At 35.8% G+C, this 23,203-nt stretch overlaps 1 protein-coding gene across 1 annotated transcript; it reads right to left on the bottom strand.

Moving 5' to 3' along the window:
• Positions 1 to 845: 845 nt before the first annotated feature.
• LOC121387233 (protein mono-ADP-ribosyltransferase PARP8-like) lies at positions 846 to 22,274 on the bottom strand. Its single transcript, XM_041518259.1, has 8 exons — positions 22,187 to 22,274; positions 14,139 to 14,237; positions 12,484 to 12,573; positions 9,523 to 9,683; positions 8,181 to 8,269; positions 2,922 to 2,982; positions 2,067 to 2,157; positions 846 to 919 (listed from the first exon to the last, which is right to left on the bottom strand). The coding sequence occupies exons 2-8, from the start codon at positions 14,230 to 14,232 to the stop codon at positions 846 to 848; spliced, it is 660 nt and encodes a 219-aa protein (XP_041374193.1). The 5' UTR covers positions 14,233 to 14,237; positions 22,187 to 22,274.
• Positions 22,275 to 23,203: the final 929 nt, after the last annotated feature.

Below are 23,203 nucleotides of genomic sequence, written 5' to 3'. Positions count from 1 at the left end.
TGATGTCAAAGTAATTTGTGCTAATCGAAATTACGTCAAATATTACCGATGGATTTTAGAAGTGTTATAGGATAAATCGAATTCGCTACTCATGTTTTTTTATATGTAAAATATCAACCTCATCTAGTTAATCGGTATTTGTCTCGGCAGAGCTTCAACAAATACCGATTAATGTAGCCTTGGTTGATATTTTACATATTAAAAAACACATTTTTTGACGAATCCTCTATTTATTAAATTCATAAATAATAGTAACATAATTAATATCAAACATCACATACCTTTGACTGGTCATTTTCAAGGTCACTGATATCCAGGCCCTAGTCTAGCTGGTGAAATGAGTGATTTTTTTCGCCAAACATTGGCTCACTTCTTAACAATAACTTAATAATATTGTGTGTTTAACATAAACATACAACTGTTTTGCTTAAATTTTATTACCGAAAATAGTATCTTAGATTGAAATAGCACAATTTGAACTCGGTGTATAATTTGGAGTCTTTCCAAATGAATGCGGAACATGACAAAACTTTGCAAAATGTACTAATAATGTTCACTTTGCCTATTTTTATCAAACTTTTCCCCTTTCTCCTGGGAAGAGAGCAGTCACTTCTCTCACTTTTTCAATTCTATTATAGGGCCTGATGTCATTAGTTATACATTTATTTAGTACCTAGTACAAAAAAGAAAGCTGATAACCCTATTCAAAACAGACAGAGTGATTGTAACATTGATACTACTTACTAACATATAAGTTTAAGGTTGCTCTACCTATATACTCATAATAATTATAAACTTATAAACAGGAGAGGGCTAGAAGACACTCAAACTACGCTACTGTTATCTTACTTTGTAAGTTGAATCCCCAATCCAAATTTTCCTTTTCTTGAGGGTTGAAAAACTTTTACATTTGGAGGATCTAAAAGCAAAAATAATTAATATACTAGACAATATTATTATTTAAATTTAGTACATGCGTGTACATATACAGTACTATGACATTTATGACCCTGGAATGTAAACATTGCTGTATAATTGATGAACTGAAGGAAATAACACAATCCCAAAGGTAGTAGTCTACCAAATAGCATCTTATCTAGGTCAAAGTTTGAGGTGCACCCAACTTCTGATACAGCACTTCATGGTTCCTCGAATGCCATTGGTGACATATATGTGACATGACTTGTTGTAATAAAGTGTTATTTTATGTGACCAAAAACTTGCTGTGATTTGATTTGAACCAGTGTTAAGTGTACCACATACTCTGATGCTTGAAAGATAGGTGGGATGTGTTCTAGTATTTATATAGGTTGTGTGTACGTCGATTGATACATTGCATGTAACAGTTGTAGCCACATAAGTTACCATGGTCATCTGTGGGATTTTATTTGGTGTAATACACCCATAATGACTTTTTAAAATCATTGTACAACAGACATGTGATTATTCATTAGTTTTATTTAAAGAAGATGTAACAAAAAAAAATTATGAATATATAGGCACATAGCTAGGCATACGAACATATGCACATGAATATCAAAGAAAAGAAAAGAAAATTAATGTGGACATCAACTTTAACTTCAACAGAGTTCTGTCTAAGAGAGGTTCAGTTTCATTTGAACTTACTTTCATGCATCTATCCAATTAAGGTTCAAGCGTGCTGTCCTGGGCACACACCTTAGCCATCTGGGCTGTCTGTCCAGGTCAGTGGGTTTAGCGGTTAGTAGTTAGTGGTTAGTGAGACACATACGTGTAGTGGCTGTACACCTACCCACTGAGTCGTTTAACTACCTCTGGGTGAGAGCTCATACTGGGATACGAACCCAGTACCTACCAGCTTTAAGTCAGATGGCTTATGCACTACACCAATGACGCTGGCTGGTTTAAGAGAGGTCAGTGAAATCTCAAGGGTGAATGTTCATGTGAACATTTCATTTCATTTCAACTTATTTTCGTGCTTATATCCAATTACGGTTCAAGCACGCGGTCTGATTGAGGTAACTAACAGACAGGTGTAATTGACCTTTCTGATCGAGGTAGTTAACAGACGATAGGTGTAATCTGACCTTTCTGATCGAGGTAGATAACAGACGATAGGTCCAATCTCACAGTCAGTGGGTTGTCTAGATCAAGATTCCACGCTTCAGCAGTATCAGCCTGAAAATCACAGCAAAACAAAATAGCTTTAAGAACTGTATCTCGAAAATAGATTAGTATGGGTGGAACAACCTACTACTGCTGCTCCTACTACTATAGGGCTTCTAGAATTTTTTATAAAATCCTTTAGCCATGGGATCAGTGATTTAAAAAATTTACTAGCCACAATTAAAAATTCACTAGCCCTACTTTACTTTAAGTTAATACCATTTTACTAAATAATAGTAATAATCAGATATGTCACCTAAAGAGGGAGACAGAGCTTAAAACACTAACTTTGGGGGTTTGGGTGGGGACAGGATATTCATATTTACAAAATAAGACTTAACTGCAACTTTCTTTTTCACTAGCCGTCGGACATGGCAATAATAGTTATTTACTAGCCCAACATTGAATATCACTAGCCATGGGAGTGGGGCTACCATAATCTAGAAGCCCTGTGCTACTACCACTACCACCACTGCTACTAAAACTACATCATACAGCTTTCATGATTAATAAATTCACCTTAAAATCTTTATACAGATATATAGATCAGGAACATATTGTTTTGTATCGCATTGCAATTTTCTATACAAGTTGCAGAGATTGCTACACAATTTTAAAACCATTAAACAGTGGTTGCTAATCAATTTTTAATTGACTAGAAATATCGCTAATTAAGATTTTGAAAACAAAATGTTCCCTGTAGATATCATAATAATTTTGTATAATTTATACATATTACATATTATACATTAAACTTCATAAACAGAGATACTCACGTAAAGGAAGGATATTGGTATATTCATCTCCACAGTAATTTCACCAATAGACTCAAGCAATCTGTTCAAAAAGATCACATAATGTAGACTATTTGCATGACCATTATGTATTATTGTGGCTGGCACTGAAACTACAATAATTATAATATAATTACTACATGTATATAGCGATGAACAATTTTTCTCCCCACCTTTCCCTACAATGTTCACAGTTTTTGATGTATACAAGACAACATTATAATTGATAACCACAGAAATGACATTTTGATGCATCTGTCCCATATTCGGGGGGGGGGGGGGGGGGGGGGGGGGGGGGGGGCAAAACATAGCCCAGTGGTAAAGCGCTTGATTGATGCACGGTTGGTTTGGAATTGATCCCCATCAGTGGGCCCATTGGGCTATTTCTCGCTCCAGTCAGTGCACTACGACTGGTACATCAAAGGTCGTGGTATGTGTTATCCTGTCTATGGGATAGTGCATATAAAAGATCCCTTGCTGCTAATCGAAAAGAGTAGCCTATGAAGTGGCGACAGTGGGTTTTCTCCCTCGATATTTGTGTGGTCCTTAACCATATGTTCGATGCCATATAACCATAAATAAAATGTGTTGATCACGTCGTTAAAAATAAAACATTTCATTTCCATATTCGGTGCCAACACTTCACGTGGACAACATAAAACTTTTGGTTTATAGTTCCCAGCCTATTTAGGAATGTTCACTGGAAAAGAAATAGCACAAAAAGACATTGTATCCATATTTAATGTAACTATTTGAGTGTGGTATCCAGCATGTAAGCTGTTACTCGCCAAATACACATTAAAGTTGATTTTGTCAAATATATAGAGGATTTGTCACAAGTGTTTTCTAATATGTAAAATATCAACCTAGTCTAGGTTAATCAGTATTTGTCGAGGCATATAGCGATTAACTAGATGAGGTTGATATTTTACATATTAAAAATCATGTGCAGCAAATTCTATTTATACTACAACACTTCTGAAATAACATTTTAATTTGATATTTAGTAAATTAAAGTTCTGAAGTAATATGACATCACATACTTTTAACTAAATCTTATCAGGTATACAGATCTTGTTAACTGTAAACAAATGACCCATTGACACCATATTTTGGCAAAACATTATTAACCGAGTTAATACCGGTAAACATCACATGGGTTTATGACATGGATATTATGGGTAAGTTATAGGATATAGTATAAATTTCATTACTAATTTGCCAAAAAGGTAGATCGAAAATCGCCCGTTGTTTATAGATGTACCACCATTTTTGTTGTTTGGCTAAATGAAACATGAATTTGGCAACAGATGGCTTTTTTTAAAGTAAATTCGTCAAATTGCTAATATTTTATGGGCTACAAGGGGCTGGGAATTAAATTATTTTTTTAAAACATTTTTTTTTTTTTATATATATATATCGTCGCATGAGAGCCAGAAGGGCGTAAAGTGCATCAAAATTCATTTTTAAAAAGCCGAGATAATGAAGTAGTTAAGATGTCAAATTTGTTTTAATGACAATGAAAGCTGAACATATTTACGATTTCTTTGTATATTTGCGGTATTTATAGCATATTAGGTGTTTTAGTTATTTGCTTAAATAGTTGTAGTTACGACAATTATTCATGATTAAATTAAATGCGTCATTTACGACCAACAGTATATCAAGTAAATTTAATATTTATTCTGAAAGAACCATCACTTCTAAAACATTTCAGTTTTGCAAATCATATATTTATTTTTAAAAAGGAGAAAGCTAGTAAATAGAAAATATTTAGAAGCAAACATTCAAAAAGGAATACAAGTAGAAGTACGTATTAATAAAATCACCGCTTAAACAAAATATTACGTGAAAAAAGTTATTTTACTTTTGTTAATAATAATACGATAAATAAAATCACCAATTGAACAAAATAATAATGTGAAAAAAACTACTCTGACTCGTGAAATCCTTGTTTTCGTTGACCCACCCCTGATTTTGTGTGACCGTATCTGGTGCAGTGTTTCTGCCAGAGGGTAAAATGGGTATGGTACCATACCCAAATATTTTTGCAATTTTTTTTTTAAGTTAACTTGACAAAATTAATTACTCTTATCATTACTGTATGATTTTCTTAATCCTAATCGTAAACTTAACCCATTTTCTGAGGGAGGACCCCCCATATCTCTGTTAACTGTGGTTGCATGCATTCAATTCCATAGAGCCATACTCAAAAATGTCTTTCTGGCAGAAACACTGTGGTGGTAGTGCTCCATGTTCATTGTTTGATGATGGTGCATCAGAATCAGACGACTTGTCCATATAAAACCTCTTTTCCTAGGCAAGTATTCGTTCCTGATGAGTCATCAGAAAAGCTGATGTCATGTCTTTCCGTGTTCTTTGCACCATGGGAGTCCTTTTGCAGATAGTTCCTGGTTCTGTTGCTTCAGGGTGTACTTCACTAGTTTCAAGAATACCTGGTTTATCAGCTAGTGCAACAGACAAACCAGAATAGTTAAGCAAACTGAAACTGGTATCGTTTAATGAAGAAACTATATTTAGCAGCTTATTGGTTTGGGATACACCAGGTTCAAGTGAAGCTCATTCAAAGGATATAGGATTTACATTTCCAATGAGGGTGTGTACTGAATATCAAATCCAGAAGTAGTGAACACTATACCATGTCCACCTGTTGAGTATGCAGGATTCTCTCCAGGTTATATTGAGTGAACAGTAACCCCTACAGCTTCTGCTGTGCGTTGGGTGTATTCTCCAGGTTCTGTTGTGTGTTCAGTGCACACTCCTGGTTTTATTGTGTATTTGGTGATCTCTCCGGGTTCTGTTGTGTGTCCAGTGATCTCTCCAGGTTATATTGTGTATTCAGTGATCTCTCCAGGTGCTGTTGTGTGTTCAGTGATCTCTCCAGGTTCTATTGTGTGTTAAGTGATCTCTCCAAGTTCTATTGTGTGTTCAGTGATCTCTCCCGGTTCTGTTGTGTGTTCAGTGATCTCTCCAGGTTCTATTGTGTGTTTGGTGATCTCTCCAGGTTATTATGTGTGTTCAGTGATCTCTCCAGGTTATTATGTGTGTTCAGTGATCTCTCCAGGTTATTATGTGTGTTCAGTGATCTCTCCAGGTTCTATTGTGTGTTCAGTGATCTCTTCAGGTTCTGCCGTGGTCAGAGATCTCTCCAGGTTATGCATGATGTATGTTCAGTGATATCTCCAGACTATGTTATGTGCAGTGTTCTCTCCGTGTTTTGTTGAGTGTTAAGTGATCAATCCTCCGGTTTCTGTTGTGTGTGCTAAATTATTTTCTGCATCTGTTGTGTGTGATATGTCATGTTCAAGTTCTCTTGTGTGTGCTATGTCATGATCATGGTATGTTGTATGTGTGTTCTGTCATGTTCTTCTTCAGGTTCTGTTGTGTGTACCATGTCACGTTCAGGTTCTGTTGTGTGTGCCATGTCATGTTCAGATTTTGTTGCGAGTTCTCTATTATGTTCAGGTTCTGTTGTTAGTGCTATGTCATGTTCAGGTTCTGTCGCAAGTGACTGGATAAAGGCCTTGGTATGTGCTGCCCTGTTTGTGGGGAAATGCATATAAAAGATACCTTGCTGCATAATTAGGAAAAATGTAGCGGGTTTCCTCTGATGACTATGAGTCATAATTACCACGTTTCACATCCAATAGCCAATTAATCAATGTGCTCTAGTGGTTTTGTTAAACAAAACAAACAAATAAACTGTCACAAGTGCTATGTCAAGTTCATTTTCTATGGTGATTATTTTCTCATGTTTAGCTTTTTGCTATGTTATGTTCAGGTCTTGTTGTCATTGATGTGCCAAGTTCTTTTGTGTATGCTATATATCATGTTCAGGTCCTGTTGTGTGAGCTACATGTATGTTATGTTCGTGTTCTGTTGTGTATGCTATGTCATGTTCAGCTTCTGTTGTGCGTGCTATGTTGTGCTAATGTTTTGGTGTGTGTGTTGTGTCATGTTCACGTTCAACACTCTGTTGCTTAGCTTAGCTTAGTAACTGGTTTAACGTGTCCATAGTCCATATACCACTAGGGTTTCGAACACGCCTATCCCGAGTCCGGCCTCCGATAGGATCGGGTGTCTGACTCAGGACAGGGATATTCTGTTGCAAATATGTGTTAACTGTAAAGTTAATCAAAATTCATAGATCTTGCTATCGTTTATGTTGAGGCCACATTCACTTTATTCGCCATTTAACCTTACGTCTGATTACACTGTCTTTTGTTACTGGACTTTGTCATGGATAACTTACAATGACATTTGTATGTACAATATTGTTAATCCATAATGCCTACATTAGGGCAATCCTGAAAGGCAGTTGAAAGGCAGAACTTGATCACTGTAACATATAATTAAATACATGTACATCCAAAATCAGTGTGATTATGCTTGCACTTTGGTCGTATATGCCACATACAACATTATTATGAATTAAAATTGTATCTACAGATACAAATTACATGTTGGAAACTTTGCTTCAATTAAAAACATTTCAAAATAGATATTTGTTTTTCAAGAAAATTCACCAAAACATGTTTATTATTATAATTATGGTGCACATAAAAAGCAAACCATATAAACATTAATGTTACTGCAATTCCTATTTATATATACAGACACCATTCTTGTCTGTTGCCAAATGGTTCGTTGCATGCAGTACCAAATGTTTTTCTTAAATAGACTGGGCTCTCAAAACGACAAAAGTCATATCATTTTTAGGATTCAAGCATATAAAAATATTGACATAATGTATGCTCTATTATACTTCGCATTTGTAATTTCTATTACAGACCGATAACAAAGAATACATATGTGTCGTATTTGGCACATACGACCTATGTCAGACATAATTATATAACGAACTGTATTTAAAAAGGGTGTATCTACCACACACGACCAGTCGTGTTCACATAATGGACAGCAAGCAAATCGGAGGAAAGTCAGTTACGTCTATTTTCGTGCAAATTGGTAATCTGTGATTTACTTACGACCATTTAAATCCTTCTGTATAAGCAATGCAATTAGGGACACAGCTACGATTTTTTTTGACAATATGTACTCGGGGATGGTGATTCAGAATATGCAAAAAAAGACGTTTTAGGTTGTATCTGCCATTTATGACCTTTTAGCTCTCGTGTGACGATATATATATATGGGCTTCAGCCAACATGTCGACCCAGTGGTTAAGAAACAGAATACAAACACAGCTACATGCCATACGTGTATGACAGGGAACGATCTCCATAGAGAAGATGAACGTGGTCCATGTCCTCAGCCAACTGGCTATTTATTTTTTCCTCTTGATCATTCTGAAGAAAAAAAGAGAAATAGATGTAGATAAAAACAAACACAAATAAATGTAAATAGAAAGAAAGTTAAGTCTGTTTTGTTTAATGACACCACTGGAGCACATTGAGTAATTAACCATCGGCTATTGGATGTCAAACATTTCATAATTCTGATACGTAGTCATCAGAGGAAACACGCTATACTTTTCCTAATGCAGCAAGGAATCTTTTATATGCACTTTCCCACAGACAGAAAAGCACATACCACGACCTATGGCCAGTTGTTGTGCACTGGTTGGAATGAGAAAACCCTCAGAAAGAAAGAAACAAACAATGGCATTATATTTCCAAAAATCAACATGTATTTATAGGCTATTAAACAAACTTCTATTTCGTATCATGTTTATATCCCGAGTAAAATAATTTTCAATTGTCACAGCTTTAGCGAGTGACAATGAAAATTATTTCATGATGGACATAAACATGATATGAAATAGTGGCAAGTTTAATATCCTATTTATCACCCATTAATCAATTTCAATTTATATCATTACACTCGTTTGATTAATGATTTGGTACGGTCGTAGTGCACCAGTCGTATAAGTTTGTGGATAATTGATTTTGATCATACCCGCATGAAAGTAAAAGAAATAACAGACAATCCATATAATTAAATTTAAAACATACTAATAATAGTAATAAATCTAAAAGTTCACATTTTAATATGAACTATTTTTTGGTTGTAAACCAAGAACAGTCAATAAAACAAACTACATTACCAATATAAAGTGACATCATCAGATATGACGTTCCCATACGTTATTTTACAGAAAAGAACAAACTCACGTTGCTACGGACCAATAAGATGACGTTATATTGTAATGAATGTAACGGAAATTTAATTATAAATAAAGAAAGAAATGTTTTATTTAACAACACACTCAACACATTTTATTTACGGTTATATGTCATTAGACATATGATTAAGAACCACACAGATATTGAGAGAGGAAACCCGCTGTCACCACTTCATGGGCTACTCTTTTTTCGATTAGCAGCAAAGGATCTTTTATATGCACCATCCCACAGACAGGTTAGTACATACCCCGGCCTTTGATATACCAGTTGTGGTGCATTGGCTGGAACGAGAAATAGCCCAATGGGCACACTGAAGGGGATTGATCTCAGACCAACCACGCATCGAGTGAGCACTTTACCAATGGGCTACTTCCCGCCCCTGAATGTAATGGAACTTTAATTATAAAAACTATAACCTCTATATCATCATAGTCATAATCCTCATCACCATCATCATCATCATCACCAGACACACATTCCTTGTAGTCAGAATTGTCCGACTCTTCGCTTTTAAACCCATTGTAGCCGATGCCTGTATCATTCTCTGTACTCTCCTTCTTCTGTTTACCAATCAGCTCTGAAAACAATTAAACCTCTGGCTCAGCTACAATACTATCAACAATCATTCAGTTACCAGGCATCAAAATAAGTATTGTGTCTGGTAACCCATTATAACAAAATATAGCCTGGTAACCTACATGTATAGGTTACCACAACTATATGAAAGTTAAAATTGAATTCCTGTTACTACTACTTATTTATCTAGTAGGCGCTGCTTAAACGCAGATTGCCGGGAAAAAAAATAATTCATTTGAGCGGAACTCTCAATCCTGCATGGGGGGATTGGATGATCCCCCCAATCCCCCCCTGACTATGGGCCTGACATGGTACTTAAAGGTAGACTAAACTCCAACAAGAGCCTTATGTGTTGGAAAGATGCATACCCGGACCACCAACACATACTGACACTTTAACAAATGAAAAACGCGTAATTTTAGAATTTAAAAAAAAACATGATTATTCCTGCTAACTGGGGGTAGCCATTTTGTTTCGTTTTTGTGACGTCCGGTGGTATAGCTTGGGGCAATGTGACGTCAGCTCAGGTCCAACTTCTCTATTATGCACAGTGTAAACAAATGCTCTAATTTACGACAAGGCGCTTCACTTTCATCAACCTGACTTGTAAAACAACATAAATGACTTGATAGTATAATAAACTATTTAACTAAATATATTCAATTTGCATCAATATAACGAAATGGAGTTATAGTATTATTTTTTTTTAAATCCAAAGAAAAAATGTATATTATTAGACCTACTGGTAGGATACGTTCGAGCAAAAACGACCACTCACGACACCTAAGTGATAATTTTCTTTTCTCTGGGACTACGTAATTGGTCAGTTTTGTGATTTTAGATGGGAAAGTCTACTTAATCAAGGGTTTTACAGAATTACTTACAGTAATAAAGCTTTGAGGTTATCACACAATACCCTGTGATCTTTATAAAAGAGGCACGTCTTTTTAGTGTGTCTAGACACAATGTCTAGGGACCGTCTAAATATACACCTGCCAATCAAGAACCACAAGTACAAGCCACGGAAAGAAAAGACCAATTAAGCAAGAAAACACTCCGACTATTATTTCAGTACGTGGGTTAATTTATATACAAAATATAATATAGTTATTTCAACACTTTGACTATGGTGGTTTATTTTGTATTGAAAAATAAACCACATATTGTCATATACACGTTGCTGTGTTACTGGGATGAATATTATTACAGGACATTGCGATGCTTCCGCAAAAATCAGGTATGTTTTGTTTCTTCAGTTCGAAGACTAATTCCTGACGTGACACGTTAGGTATTACGTAACCACCAGCTCGCCAGAGGGCGTATTCACTGGGATGGTACAAAATGGCTGCGCCCGTTATATATAATAGCCGTCACATTTAATCATTTTATTAATTAACTATACGATTATACTTGTTGATATTAAGCAATAATGTGCATTATGTATCGTTGAATATGCACACCAGCCCAAAAGCCTTACTTTAGCATTCCTTTAATATGTTTGCTTCAAATATTCAAACGAAGTACCTTATGACTGCACATAATAAACCCTCACAAGTTTATAATAAAGAGACCATCCTGAGTTTGTAGCTATATTATCAAGCTGTCGGCTAGTCTAATCTGTTATAAATAAAACTTACATCTTTCTTAGGTTAAATAATCTTGCTTCGAATTTAAATAGCTGTATATGCAATACAGTTACATTTCTGACCATTTTCTGGTCAGTAGCAACCAAGAAGTCGGGGGGGGGGGGGGGGGGGGGACTATAGCCCCACTTTTATAAACCATGTTTCCCTCCACTACTGATTGTGCCCCCTCCCCTCCCCTCCCCTCCCCTCCCCCAACTCCAGATATCGTTCCTACGAGCCTGATTCTAATGTTTTATATACATGTACCATAGCTCAACTTTCATATGCATCATTTAATTTTATTCTAAATACCGAACAAAATTTTAAATAACTTTATGAAAAGAAATCACGACAAGAATCCTAAATGTATTTATCTGTATAATGCTTTATAAATATTTAAATTATGTTAAATACAATAAATATCTGCATACATACACGCGCGCACACATTAATATTGTTTCAGCCCATATCCGATATTTATTGCGCACGAATCCGAACCAATGCTTTATCGGGCGTTAACAACAAAATATTTTTTATTTCGTGATATGCAATAATTTATAAATGTCTCCAATAAGTCTTGTTGGATGTCGACAGAATTTTCGGATTCCCTACTGATAGAATAATTAATCATGGAGATATTCACATTCCCATTGCGTGGCCTCCAATTGTCTATACCCCCCAACTTGTCCACAGGTCTATTTTTGCCAGATCTCGCGGTTTGCGTCCTCGAGTTACCCCGCAACAGGCACATGCGCAGTGGAATGTGAAAGAGGTCTATTGCACAAGTGCACGCGAACATCGATGCAATTCCTTACGAGAAAATGAGCCGCGGAAGTCCGGAATGCATTGCCTGGTTTACGTTCGGAAATGAAACTACTGTTAAAGTTGAAATTTTTGTCGAGAAAGAAACACAGTTTTCGACTTTTCTTACACGTCGTAACCTCCTGGTAACCTGAACGACCGTTCTCAACTTATTTCGATGCCTGAGTTACAACATTATTATTATAGCATTATTATAACTACAGGTAACCCATGCTTAGCACAGGAATATTTACACAGCTAACTGTGGGTCGGCAGAAAATTTCACAAAATTATTTATTAAAGTTAAGAAATTGCAAAAATTCACCGGTAAGGATCTAATAAAATATTCTGTAATCATACTCTTAGTGATCTTACCATGTTGAATTTGAAGCAACAACACATGGATTGGTTTATGTACAAGGTTTGTAGTCTCGTTTTCGGCATGGTCTGTGAGAACACTGTTTCCTGCAAAAAAAACATTAGCAAGAGTAAACAATGAAAACAAAATTAACCTTTTATACTAATTAGATGTACATGTAATGAGTTCTTATTTTTGTTATTGTACCATTAAAGAAAATATGATTAAAATGTTTTAAACATGGACTTGAGTTGTTTATTTAACAAAATGCAAGGCACAAAAGATGAGACACGAGAGACGGAATCTACAGTTGTCTGTGTACGTCAAATAATATACCGGTATATCAATACCCAACAAACATTTAATAAAATAGTGATTTTTTGCCATTCTAAATAAGTGATGTTTGAGAGAGAGAGAGAGAGAGAGAGAGAGAGAGAGAGAGAGAGAGAGAGAGAGAGAGAGAGAGAGAGAGAGAGAGGAGGGGGAGGGAGGGAGGGAGGGAGAAGGAGGAAAGGAGAGAGAGAGAGAGAGAGAGAGAGAGAGAGAGAGAGAGAGAGAGAGACACACACACACACACAGACGCCTAATCATTCAAAGTACACACAGTTCATGTATATATTTATATTTTAGGGATGCCTACCAGTGTTTCTTGCCAGAAAGAAATGTTTGGGCATGGTGCTATGGAGTTGAATGCAACCAGTCAACAGGTGGTACGGGGGGGGGGGGGGGGGGGGGGGGTCATGATAAGAGTAATTAATTTCGTCAAAAGGTTAACTTAAAAAAAAAAAAAAACCTGCCAAAACATTTGGGTATGGTGTCATACCCATTTTACCCTCTGGTAGAAACCCTGCCTACCTATACACACACCCAACACCCTACTCATCCAGAATCCTATCTCATATAGTTCTGGGAATCAGTTGGAAATTCATCATGGATAATGGCTCAACTGATGTGATGATCAATTATAAAACTCCATCATCGATTGTGTGAGAAAATGTTAACTGTAATTGTTCCTCCAGTTTGGATGACAAGACTTGATGTACATCAACTAGTGTTTGTGTTTTATGTGTTTTCATGTGTACATAAAGAAAAAAGTAGAGAATAACTAGTTAATGATGTCAGATATCTGCTTTATCCTGTGAAGGTAAGAATGGGAAATTCTGTGATTCTCTGCCGAGTGGAATTTCTCATTCGGTCTGAACAGTATAAAGCAAATATCCAACGTCATTAACTAGTTATTATCCTTATCCTGCAGACCATAAAAATTAAGGAAAAAAGCTTTCATTTCTGTTATTTCAGCCCATTGTACGATGACCTAGAGGCCAAATGAGCAATTTTGTAATGTAGCTATGCGTGTGGCATCATATGAATGACGTCAAAAGTGATAATCTGCTAGTATACATTTATGACTTTGCTTTAATCGGTAATCATAATTTGTCATTAGAAACAGTGGTTGCAGGATTAAAGATATTAAATATTTAATATAGGTAAAAATTAGCAATTTATTGGGTACACACAACAATATAGGTGCATGGTCCTTGCAATTCAAATCCTTCTTATAATTCTAACCAATTGTGTGATCAATAGTTGATCAGTTGGTGCCAATTTAACCGATTATATAACCGAAGATGAAATTCCAACCGATTCCCAACAATTATAACTGATCACTAACGTGGATACTCATCTGGGGAGATACACAAAGAATATTCCTTGCGTCCATCCTGATCATGGAGACAGGTGAAGGTCAAAATGGTATCATGTAGCATAAAATCTACAACAAGAAACACAGAATTATGTTAATAGTCTGCATTAAAAGGGAACCGATGAATTGACATGTACATGTTAAACACATACATGTACCAACTTTCACTATTACTAATTAAACCCATACCAACTTTCACTATTACTAATTAAACCCATACCAACTTTCACTATTACTAATTAAACCAAACCAACTTTCACTATTACTAATTAAACCCAAACCAACTTTCACTATTACTAATTAAACCCAAACCAACTTTCACTATTACTAATAAACCCAAACCAACTTTCACTATTACTAATTAAACCCAAACCAACTTTCACTATTACTAATTAAACCCATACCAACTTTCACTATTACTAAACCCAAACCAACTTTCACTATTTTCACTATTACTTTCACTATTTAATAAACCCATACCAACTTTCACTATTACTAAGTAAACTCATACCAATTTTTACTATTACTAAAAAAAAAAAAAAAAAAAAAAAAAATTAAAAAATGTGTTCCCTTATTTCATTTGAGTTATTACATTTCATTTCATTATTTTATTTTCGGTTTTCGTCACAAATATCATACCATGTTTATTAGGAACAGAAATTGTATTATGCGAACAGCCTCTGGCGAGCCTCTGGCGATTATTATTTTTATTCCTAATATATGATACTGATGATACCGAAATACACGAGGGTAATAATCTCTTTATCATATAATCTCAAGCTTAATAATTTCAATCTGACAAGTGTGAAAAATAACGCACGTTACACTTAACAAAGAGCGCACGTAAAATAATTGGGTATATTGATTGCCACTATTTATCTTATGTTGCTGATAGAAAGATCCGTTTAATAATACCATAAAAAAAAATGTTACGAGAACAGTAGCGTCCATGCAAGATTTTAATATATGATATATAACTTTGATACACAGGTTTAATAAACATCTTCAAAGACATGGGCGTACATAGGATTTTGAAAAGGGGGTTCCAAAATAGAGGATTTTGAAAAGGGGGGTTCCAAAATAGATTGCAGAGATATTGGGCATATATTTCTATGTTGAGTAAATATAATAATGTCAGATATCAATGTCAGATATATTAAATTATAAAAAAGCGATTTCGGGGGGTGGGGGGGGGGGGGGGGGGGGGTTCGGTCGAACCCATCGAACGCCTCCTATGTACGCCCATGAAAGACGTACCAATCCGATCAAAACTTCTTTGCCTATTTAATTTATTATTAATTAGAAACAGTCCACTTTTGTAAGGTAATAGATCACAACGTCTGATAAGGATAACTCATGTATACTGTTCATATAGTTATGACAAAAAGAGAAATGGGATTGAATTAAATAGTGGCTTCTGTAACCTACACAAATGAACTCGTTACGGAAATCAACGAAGTCAGTAAAATTGTCTAGACTAGTTCATAACTGTTAGCCTACAAAGCTTACGTGAAGTCCAGAAAATGGCAATTGTGTAATTTTATACTTTTTTTCTTTTTTTTAAAGAAAAAAAGTAGAGCTAATTTTAATCAGATTGTGATGCACAGTACTCTGTGGCATATTGACCAATCTAAGCTATCGGGGTCAGATTATTTTTACTCTTGGAATTCTGCACGGACACGCTGGTCTACTTGACAACTTATTACGCATTGATGATGGTGTCTAAAATTATGGGGTTTTTATTATCTTTATTATAGCATCCCACGTTTGGAACAAAATCATTTGTAATGACAGATTTTGTCAATTTGTATATTTTTTATGAACAACATTGGGCCGTTCTAGATCAATGACGTAACATTGTCAAAGCCGTTCGTAACTTGTAGCGGTAGGTTAAATGGCGTGTTACACAATGTTGAGGGAGGGAGACTGGTTGCATAATTGTTGAATTAAAAATGTCACGTGAATGTCATTGTCCCAACCAAAACTATCAACTGAAGTAATTAAAGGCCTACGTTTCACGAGTTATTTAAAAAAAAAAAAAACCAGTGGGTTTTTCCTATCCCAAATATCCTAATCATATTCGTTGCACATAATAATGAAATGCAAGACAAGTTGATTCCTATATATGTTTAGCTGCACGTTCATCAAACCATCTAACACTGAAAAGGTATATGTATGTATGTATGTATGTATGTATGTATGTATGTATGTATATATGTATATATATATATATATATATATATATATATATATATATATATATAATTGTGTGCATCAAATTATCTGAATAGTACATATTGTAATTAAAAAATCAAATTATCTGCATCAGTGTATTCATGTCATAATTATATTTCTATAGTACTACTCCTAAAACTTTTTAATAAATTATAACTCCATTCCTGAAAGGGAAAAGAAGTCAGACTACACTAATGAACCAAACAACATAAAATTAGAAGAAAACATTATTGGTTTATTGGTTCACTTTTGCAACATATGACTCTGCATTTACATGTACCAATTAGGGGAGACCGGGGTTGGTTGTCACACAGGTTGGTAGTCACAGTGGCCATATCTCTTCCATTAAACGGCGTAAGCGTACTGGACTAAGACAGGTATGTGGCTTGAAATGTTTGTATTACGTCATATTTAAATTACAAAGAATTCACGGCATTTTTTTGAGATTTCAAAACTTGACTTTTTTTTTCGCTCTGTGTGTATTTTTTTAATATTAATATCATTATATTCTAGTTTTTACCATTTGTACATTTTGTTTCAGATTAATACAGTGCTAAACAGATATGAAAGTCTGCTTCTTATGGAGTGAACTTATAAGCAATAGACTAGTACATTGGTCTGACAGACAGTAATTATTGTGAATGGGTCATGAGGGGGCAGGTTGTCACACGGTGTCGAGGGTTGGTTGTCACATACAATAACACGTTACAACCAACCCCGGTAACGCAAAAGCATGGTGAATTGCAACTTACATACCTGCATGCATATAATACATACGTACATGCATGCGTACATGCATACATTCATACATACATAGATACATACATACATACATACATACCAAGGATGATATATCAATTGCTGTGGTATGTACTATCCTGTCTGTGGGATGGTGCATATGAAAGATCATTTGCTACTAATGGATACATGTAGCGGGTTTCCTCTCTAAGCCTAAGTCAGAATTACCAAATGTTTGACATCCAATAGTCGATTATTGATAAATCAATGTGCTCTAGTGGTGTCGCTAAACAAATCAAAGTTTAAAAGTTTATATACATTCATACATACATACATACATCAATACATATGAGGCCAAAAATAATTTTATATACACGTCTGTAGGCTTCATGTATATCCTCGGTTAATATTCTTTTTATAACGTCTCGGTGACCAAGCGGTAATCGTGGTGGTCAAGGAAATGTGAGCGATTAGGTGCCATATGTTCGAGTCCAGGCAACGGCATGAGAGACAATCCGCGTCCAAAACAGAGTTTTATCCCATGTGCCCGTCAAATGTATGCAATATATAGATATTCATACATTTATAAATACATACATACATATACTTTTGAAAATTCAAGTGTATCGTTATTGTTTAAAGTATGGCATATTAAATAAAACAATTGTTGAAATTATTTTTTATTTTTAAATTAATAACATTTGACAACATTGATATCCAATCACAAGAACTTCAACTTATTGTGTTTTACTGTATTTTAATACTGTAGATCTTGAAATTAACGCGTCCCTAAATTAATACGAGTGACGGTGGGCAGACTAAAAGCGACATGAAACTAATGCGAGTGGCCTCCATTTGAAATATTACTTTACTAGCAACACACGTCCGTGTAGTTTTTTGTTCAATCCAAGTTACAATTGTCTTCAATGAGATCAACTTACTAACATATCTGTGTACACATCAGTTAACCTGTTTAGTCCTTAGTGTTTTGGTGAGATCAACTCCATATTTTGCAGCGTTCATTTACGTAACAGGTATTGATGTAGACATATTTCAAAGTCATAACAAAAGAACAATTCAGCCAACTAAGTTGCAGTGAACTTGAACAGTTAAATCACAGAAACGGTCGATCTCAGGATTAGCGTACTAAAACCCGTTCACACGCGATGTATTGTGTCGGCTTTTGATAGGATAGCCAAAGACCCTGCAATCATCAAGCGTGGCTGGCATCTTGTTAGATTATTGTACGATTAGTATGTCTCGTCTACAATGAATTGTGCTCCAGTTGTTTTATAAATGTATTAGCATTTTAATCTTTGTTTTAAAAGAGTGTGACACATAGCTTGCTGGACTAGTCAACAATTAGTCAGACTTGCCTACCATGAATTTATTTCCAGTTGTGTTATATGTTAGAATTTTAATCTTGGTTTGTTTTGTTTTAATAACGTGGGACACATAGACAAAACAAAGAAATAAATGCGTCATATTATTAATGCGAATAACACGAGCTCGCAGTTTTTGCATTAATATTATGATCGCATTAATTTCAGGATCTACAGTACATTAAACATATAGTGACAACCAACCTCAGGACCTGTGACAACCAACACCGTAACGGGGCAGGTTGTCTCAATAATTTTAATATTTTCAATTGCCAGAATCCTATATTTAAATGAAGCTGGGCGAAATTTACCTTTACACATATATGGCTGATATAAACGACTTAAACTTTACAAGAAAATCAGTTGATAATAAGATTTTATAAATTGTGGAAATGTAACGACATAAAAAGTGTGACAACCAGCCCCGGTCTCCCCTACTTCATAAATTAATAATGCTTGGTTTTCACTCGCCATAGCATTTTGATGAGTGCAATATTTCACTTGCCTAAGCGTTTTGAGGTGTGAGATTTTTCACTCGCCTTTGTTTTTCAAAAGGAAAGGACTGATGTAATGTTAAACAATCCTAAGTAAACAAACATTTTACACCACTGTCATTGTCAAAATCGTGTCTGCTTCGCAGATTCATTGTATAACACACATCACTCTTGAAAAACAACAGCCCAATTTACGGGAGTAGCTAAAAAATGTCAACATTACATAGACTACGGCATGCATTTAATCTCTTCACAACTGAAAATGGCATGGATATTAACATTTGTTGTTTGATTTTGACAATAAAGTGAACAAGGTAAAACATTATTTCATCAAATTGATAGTACATTACAATGCCCGTGTGCAGAAATCATTTCCCATTAATAGCCTGGTTCACTTGAGGATACTAACGAACAGCCGAGTGCATGTTTAGCCCCAGTCCGAATCAAACGTTGAAAAAGGGGGGGTTTTCTTGGGTCCTTTGTCATTAAAGGGACATTCCTGAGTGTGCTGCATTGTAAGATGTTTCCGACTAATAAAATATTTCTACAATTAAAATTACATGATAAATATATTTTCTTGTTTAGAATATCAGTGTCTGTATATTCAATGTGTTTCTGGTCGTAAGCCCAAACTGGATTTTGTCGTGAAATAATTTCGTACGTACGAAAAAAAATATTTTAGGAAATAAAATGAAATTTAACCTAGTACAAACAGCCACTAATATTTTATGCAGAAAAATATATTTGATATGTAATTACAATCGTTTAAAAGTCTCTGTTGATCAAATCTTAAAAAATTGCTGCAAACTCATTGGCGAACACCCAGAAATTATCTCCCCCTTAGAGGTCGCGTCGTCACTATACACCCCAATCGGAACTCCTCGTACATTTCTACGAAATATAGCGTAGCGGAATGTGACGAATGCCAGACAACTCGGACCCGTGGACAACTCGGCCCAGACAACTCGGCCCACGTCGAGACAGCTCGGCCCATAGTTCTGAGACAACTCGGCCCACCTCAAGACAACTCGGCCCGGAGTCCAGAGACGACTCGGCACATGCACAATATTGTATATTGTTGAAAAATATTGTTGAACAAGTGTTGTTTTTTAAATTAAAGTATTCTCACAGAAATAAAAGAGTGTTTTTTTTGTTAGTTTTGAATTAGTCTCACCTTAACATAAACGTCCCGAAACGAAGTGTCATGTCGGATTGATAAATTGCTGATCCATTTATCTTTGAAGATAGTTTCCGCTGTTCGAATAATTTGTTTTCGTTCTACAATCAGTGACCTAAACATTGACGAGGTGTTCCGATTGTATACACCCTAGAGTCTCGCTTTAAACAGCTGTTCGGTAGTGTGATTTGAAGCCGCTGGTCGTATAAAAGTACTTGAAGTGACAGAGAGGGATGTAGTGCCACTCTGAGTAGAGAAATATAGTACTGAAGTAGTAGGTAGTGAGAGAGAGAGCATTAGAGATAGTGTAGTGAACTGTAGTATTAAAGATAAAGCAATATATTAAACTAGCACATCTGAAGTTAGAGTATAAGTAAATAGAAATTTAGTTATAATGAAAATAGTTGTGTAGTTGCATAATGTAGTTTAATGATAAAATAGGTAACCTGAATACTACTTACCTTAATGAATACATACAGCTGAGACAATGTTAGTTTTTAGCAACATTTAATGATATTGGTCAATGTGTATGACCTGAAAGTGCTTGTTGATAGCAAATATACAAATAATATAGTGAGATGCAAGAAGCATTTTATTGAGACTGTTGGAAAACTTTTTACCCTTGTTGTTACATAATAAATGATTGAACTTTACAAATTTGTTGTGTCATCTTTGCCTTCTATAGTTATTTGGGAGTTTATTACCAGCCATTCACAAAACATTCAGACGCTCGGTCGTCACAATATATATATATATATATATATATATATATATATATATATATATATATATATATATATTTATTTATTTATTTATTTATTTATTTATTTATTTTGTTTGGGCTGGGTTGGGTTGGGTTGGATTTTTTTTTTTATTTATTATTTGATTGAAATAATTTATTAAAAATAATTGTTGACAAATTTGGTTGAATTTACTCTACTCTGCAAACGAATAATTTGTGGTTTTAAACACATATGCCATTCTATAGCACCATCCCCATCCCCCATCCCCCCCCCCACACACGCCCCCCCCCCCCCCACCCCACCCCCTGCCTGTTACCGATTCCGGTCGGGCTGCTGGTGCTCTCTTGTTCCTGCCAGAGCAAGCGGTCCATTCTCCCACCCAACCCAATGCATTCCTGTCCTGGACGGAGATGGCCGAGGCCAGCACATGTGCCCATGACAGGCGTGCGCTAAAACACCTTGCGGTAGGACTTTCTTTTGGTAGTCACGTATAAAGAACATTATAAATACTTGTAATAAATAGAGTTATGGTTTGGGTTAGGGTTAGTGACAGTGCCAAAAGAAAGTCCTTCTAGCTCCACAAATATTAGTCCGTAACATCTACCATCAAACTTAGTTGACAACAGAATCGAACTACACTAAAACATACAGATCTATGTACACTTGAGGATACATTCAACTCACGCATAAATGGCCAGCCATATTGGGTAGACAAGGATTTTGCTTTGTCAACATCCGCGAAAAACTTATCAGATCTAGAAGACATTATTGCAAACTTTTAATATTTTACAAAATAACAATAATATATACTGGGTACCGGTACTTTCGGTTTGTATGACAAATGTTGACTGCTTGAGCAATACATATCCTACTTCCGGGTTTCTGGGAACACCTCGCTGATTTCCCTACCGTCTCCTTGTCATTCGGAAATCCTCGGTTGTTTTGAGTGGAATATGTTGGCTACTGGATAATATCTAATAATAAAAAGTTTGTCACCCATACTAAATTCAGAAACTATAGAATAAGAATAATTTATTTGCATAACACCCGCATATGGGCAGAGCAAAAATAACAATATAATATACATTTAACTGCAGTAACAATAACATAAATATACGTTAATTACATGAACAAACATCTGCATCAACAAATACATATGTAATTTAAGCCTTATTACTAGTGATAATAATATTTAGGTAAAGCAAATATTGTCAGAAGTGTAGAGCCATGAAAAACCATCAATACGTACCTATGAGTAGTAGGAAACTACCGTTTCTGGGACACTTTCCCCCATTGGATTAACATAGGATAAACCGAGCCTCTCCCACCGAGCCCCCTGCGAGCCTCTCTGGCGAGAGGCGCTAAAAATAGATGGGGTTTCCCAATCGAGCTAAAAATAGAATGAGGTAACCCTCCTTGTGATGGCCACCCTTCGTGATGTACCCACCCATATGCTCCATTGCACCCCACTCAACCCCAAACCACATGTTCTAAACGACTAATGGGATGGCTAATGTGTGCAAAACGCAGACTGTGACAGAGACGAGTCGGTATGTTGAAGCCTGCGAGAAAAGTAGTAGTAGGAAACTACCGTTTCTGGGACACTTTCCCCCATTGGATTAACATAGGATAAACCGAGCCTCTCCCACCGAGCCCCCTGCGAGCCTCTCTGGCGAGAGGCGCTAAAAATAGATGGGGTTTCCCAATCGAGCTAAAAATAGAATGAGGTAACCCTCCTTGTGATGGCCACCCTTCGTGATGTACCCACCCATATGCTCCATTGCACCCCACTCAACCCCAAACCACATGTTCTAAACGACTAATGGGATGGCTAATGTGTGCAAAACGCAGACTGTGACAGAGACGAGTCGGTATGTAGAAGCCTGCGAGAGGCGCTAAAAATAGATGAGTGATAGAGACATGTCTGTACGCTTGTTGGAGCCCACGACAGGCGCTAAAAATAGCTCGGGTTTTCATAAGCTCAACATGAGGAAACTCTCCCTTCAGTGGACTTCGAGGTTATTTTCTACTATGCGATTATTTATTTATTTAGCCTGTTCATTTATTTATTTATTCCCATTACCCATCGAGTTTACAAAGTGTAATCCAAATGGTGGAGGAATGACCGCGTAAAAATAAACAGCGATTTATAGCCGTGTTTCGGTGTTGTTTCCTGTGTGCTTCACGGAAGTCGACAGCGATTAACTAGGTCGTCGGAGCGAGAATTAGAACCAGGTTGTGATGCGGACGAATTCACATTTAACTG

This window comes from Gigantopelta aegis, chromosome 13 (assembly GCF_016097555.1).
Source record: "Gigantopelta aegis isolate Gae_Host chromosome 13, Gae_host_genome, whole genome shotgun sequence".
NCBI classification, from domain to species: Eukaryota; Metazoa; Mollusca; class Gastropoda; order Neomphalida; family Peltospiridae; genus Gigantopelta; species Gigantopelta aegis.
Note: the sequence above shows the minus strand (reverse complement) of the source record. Positions and strands in the feature narration are given on the sequence as shown.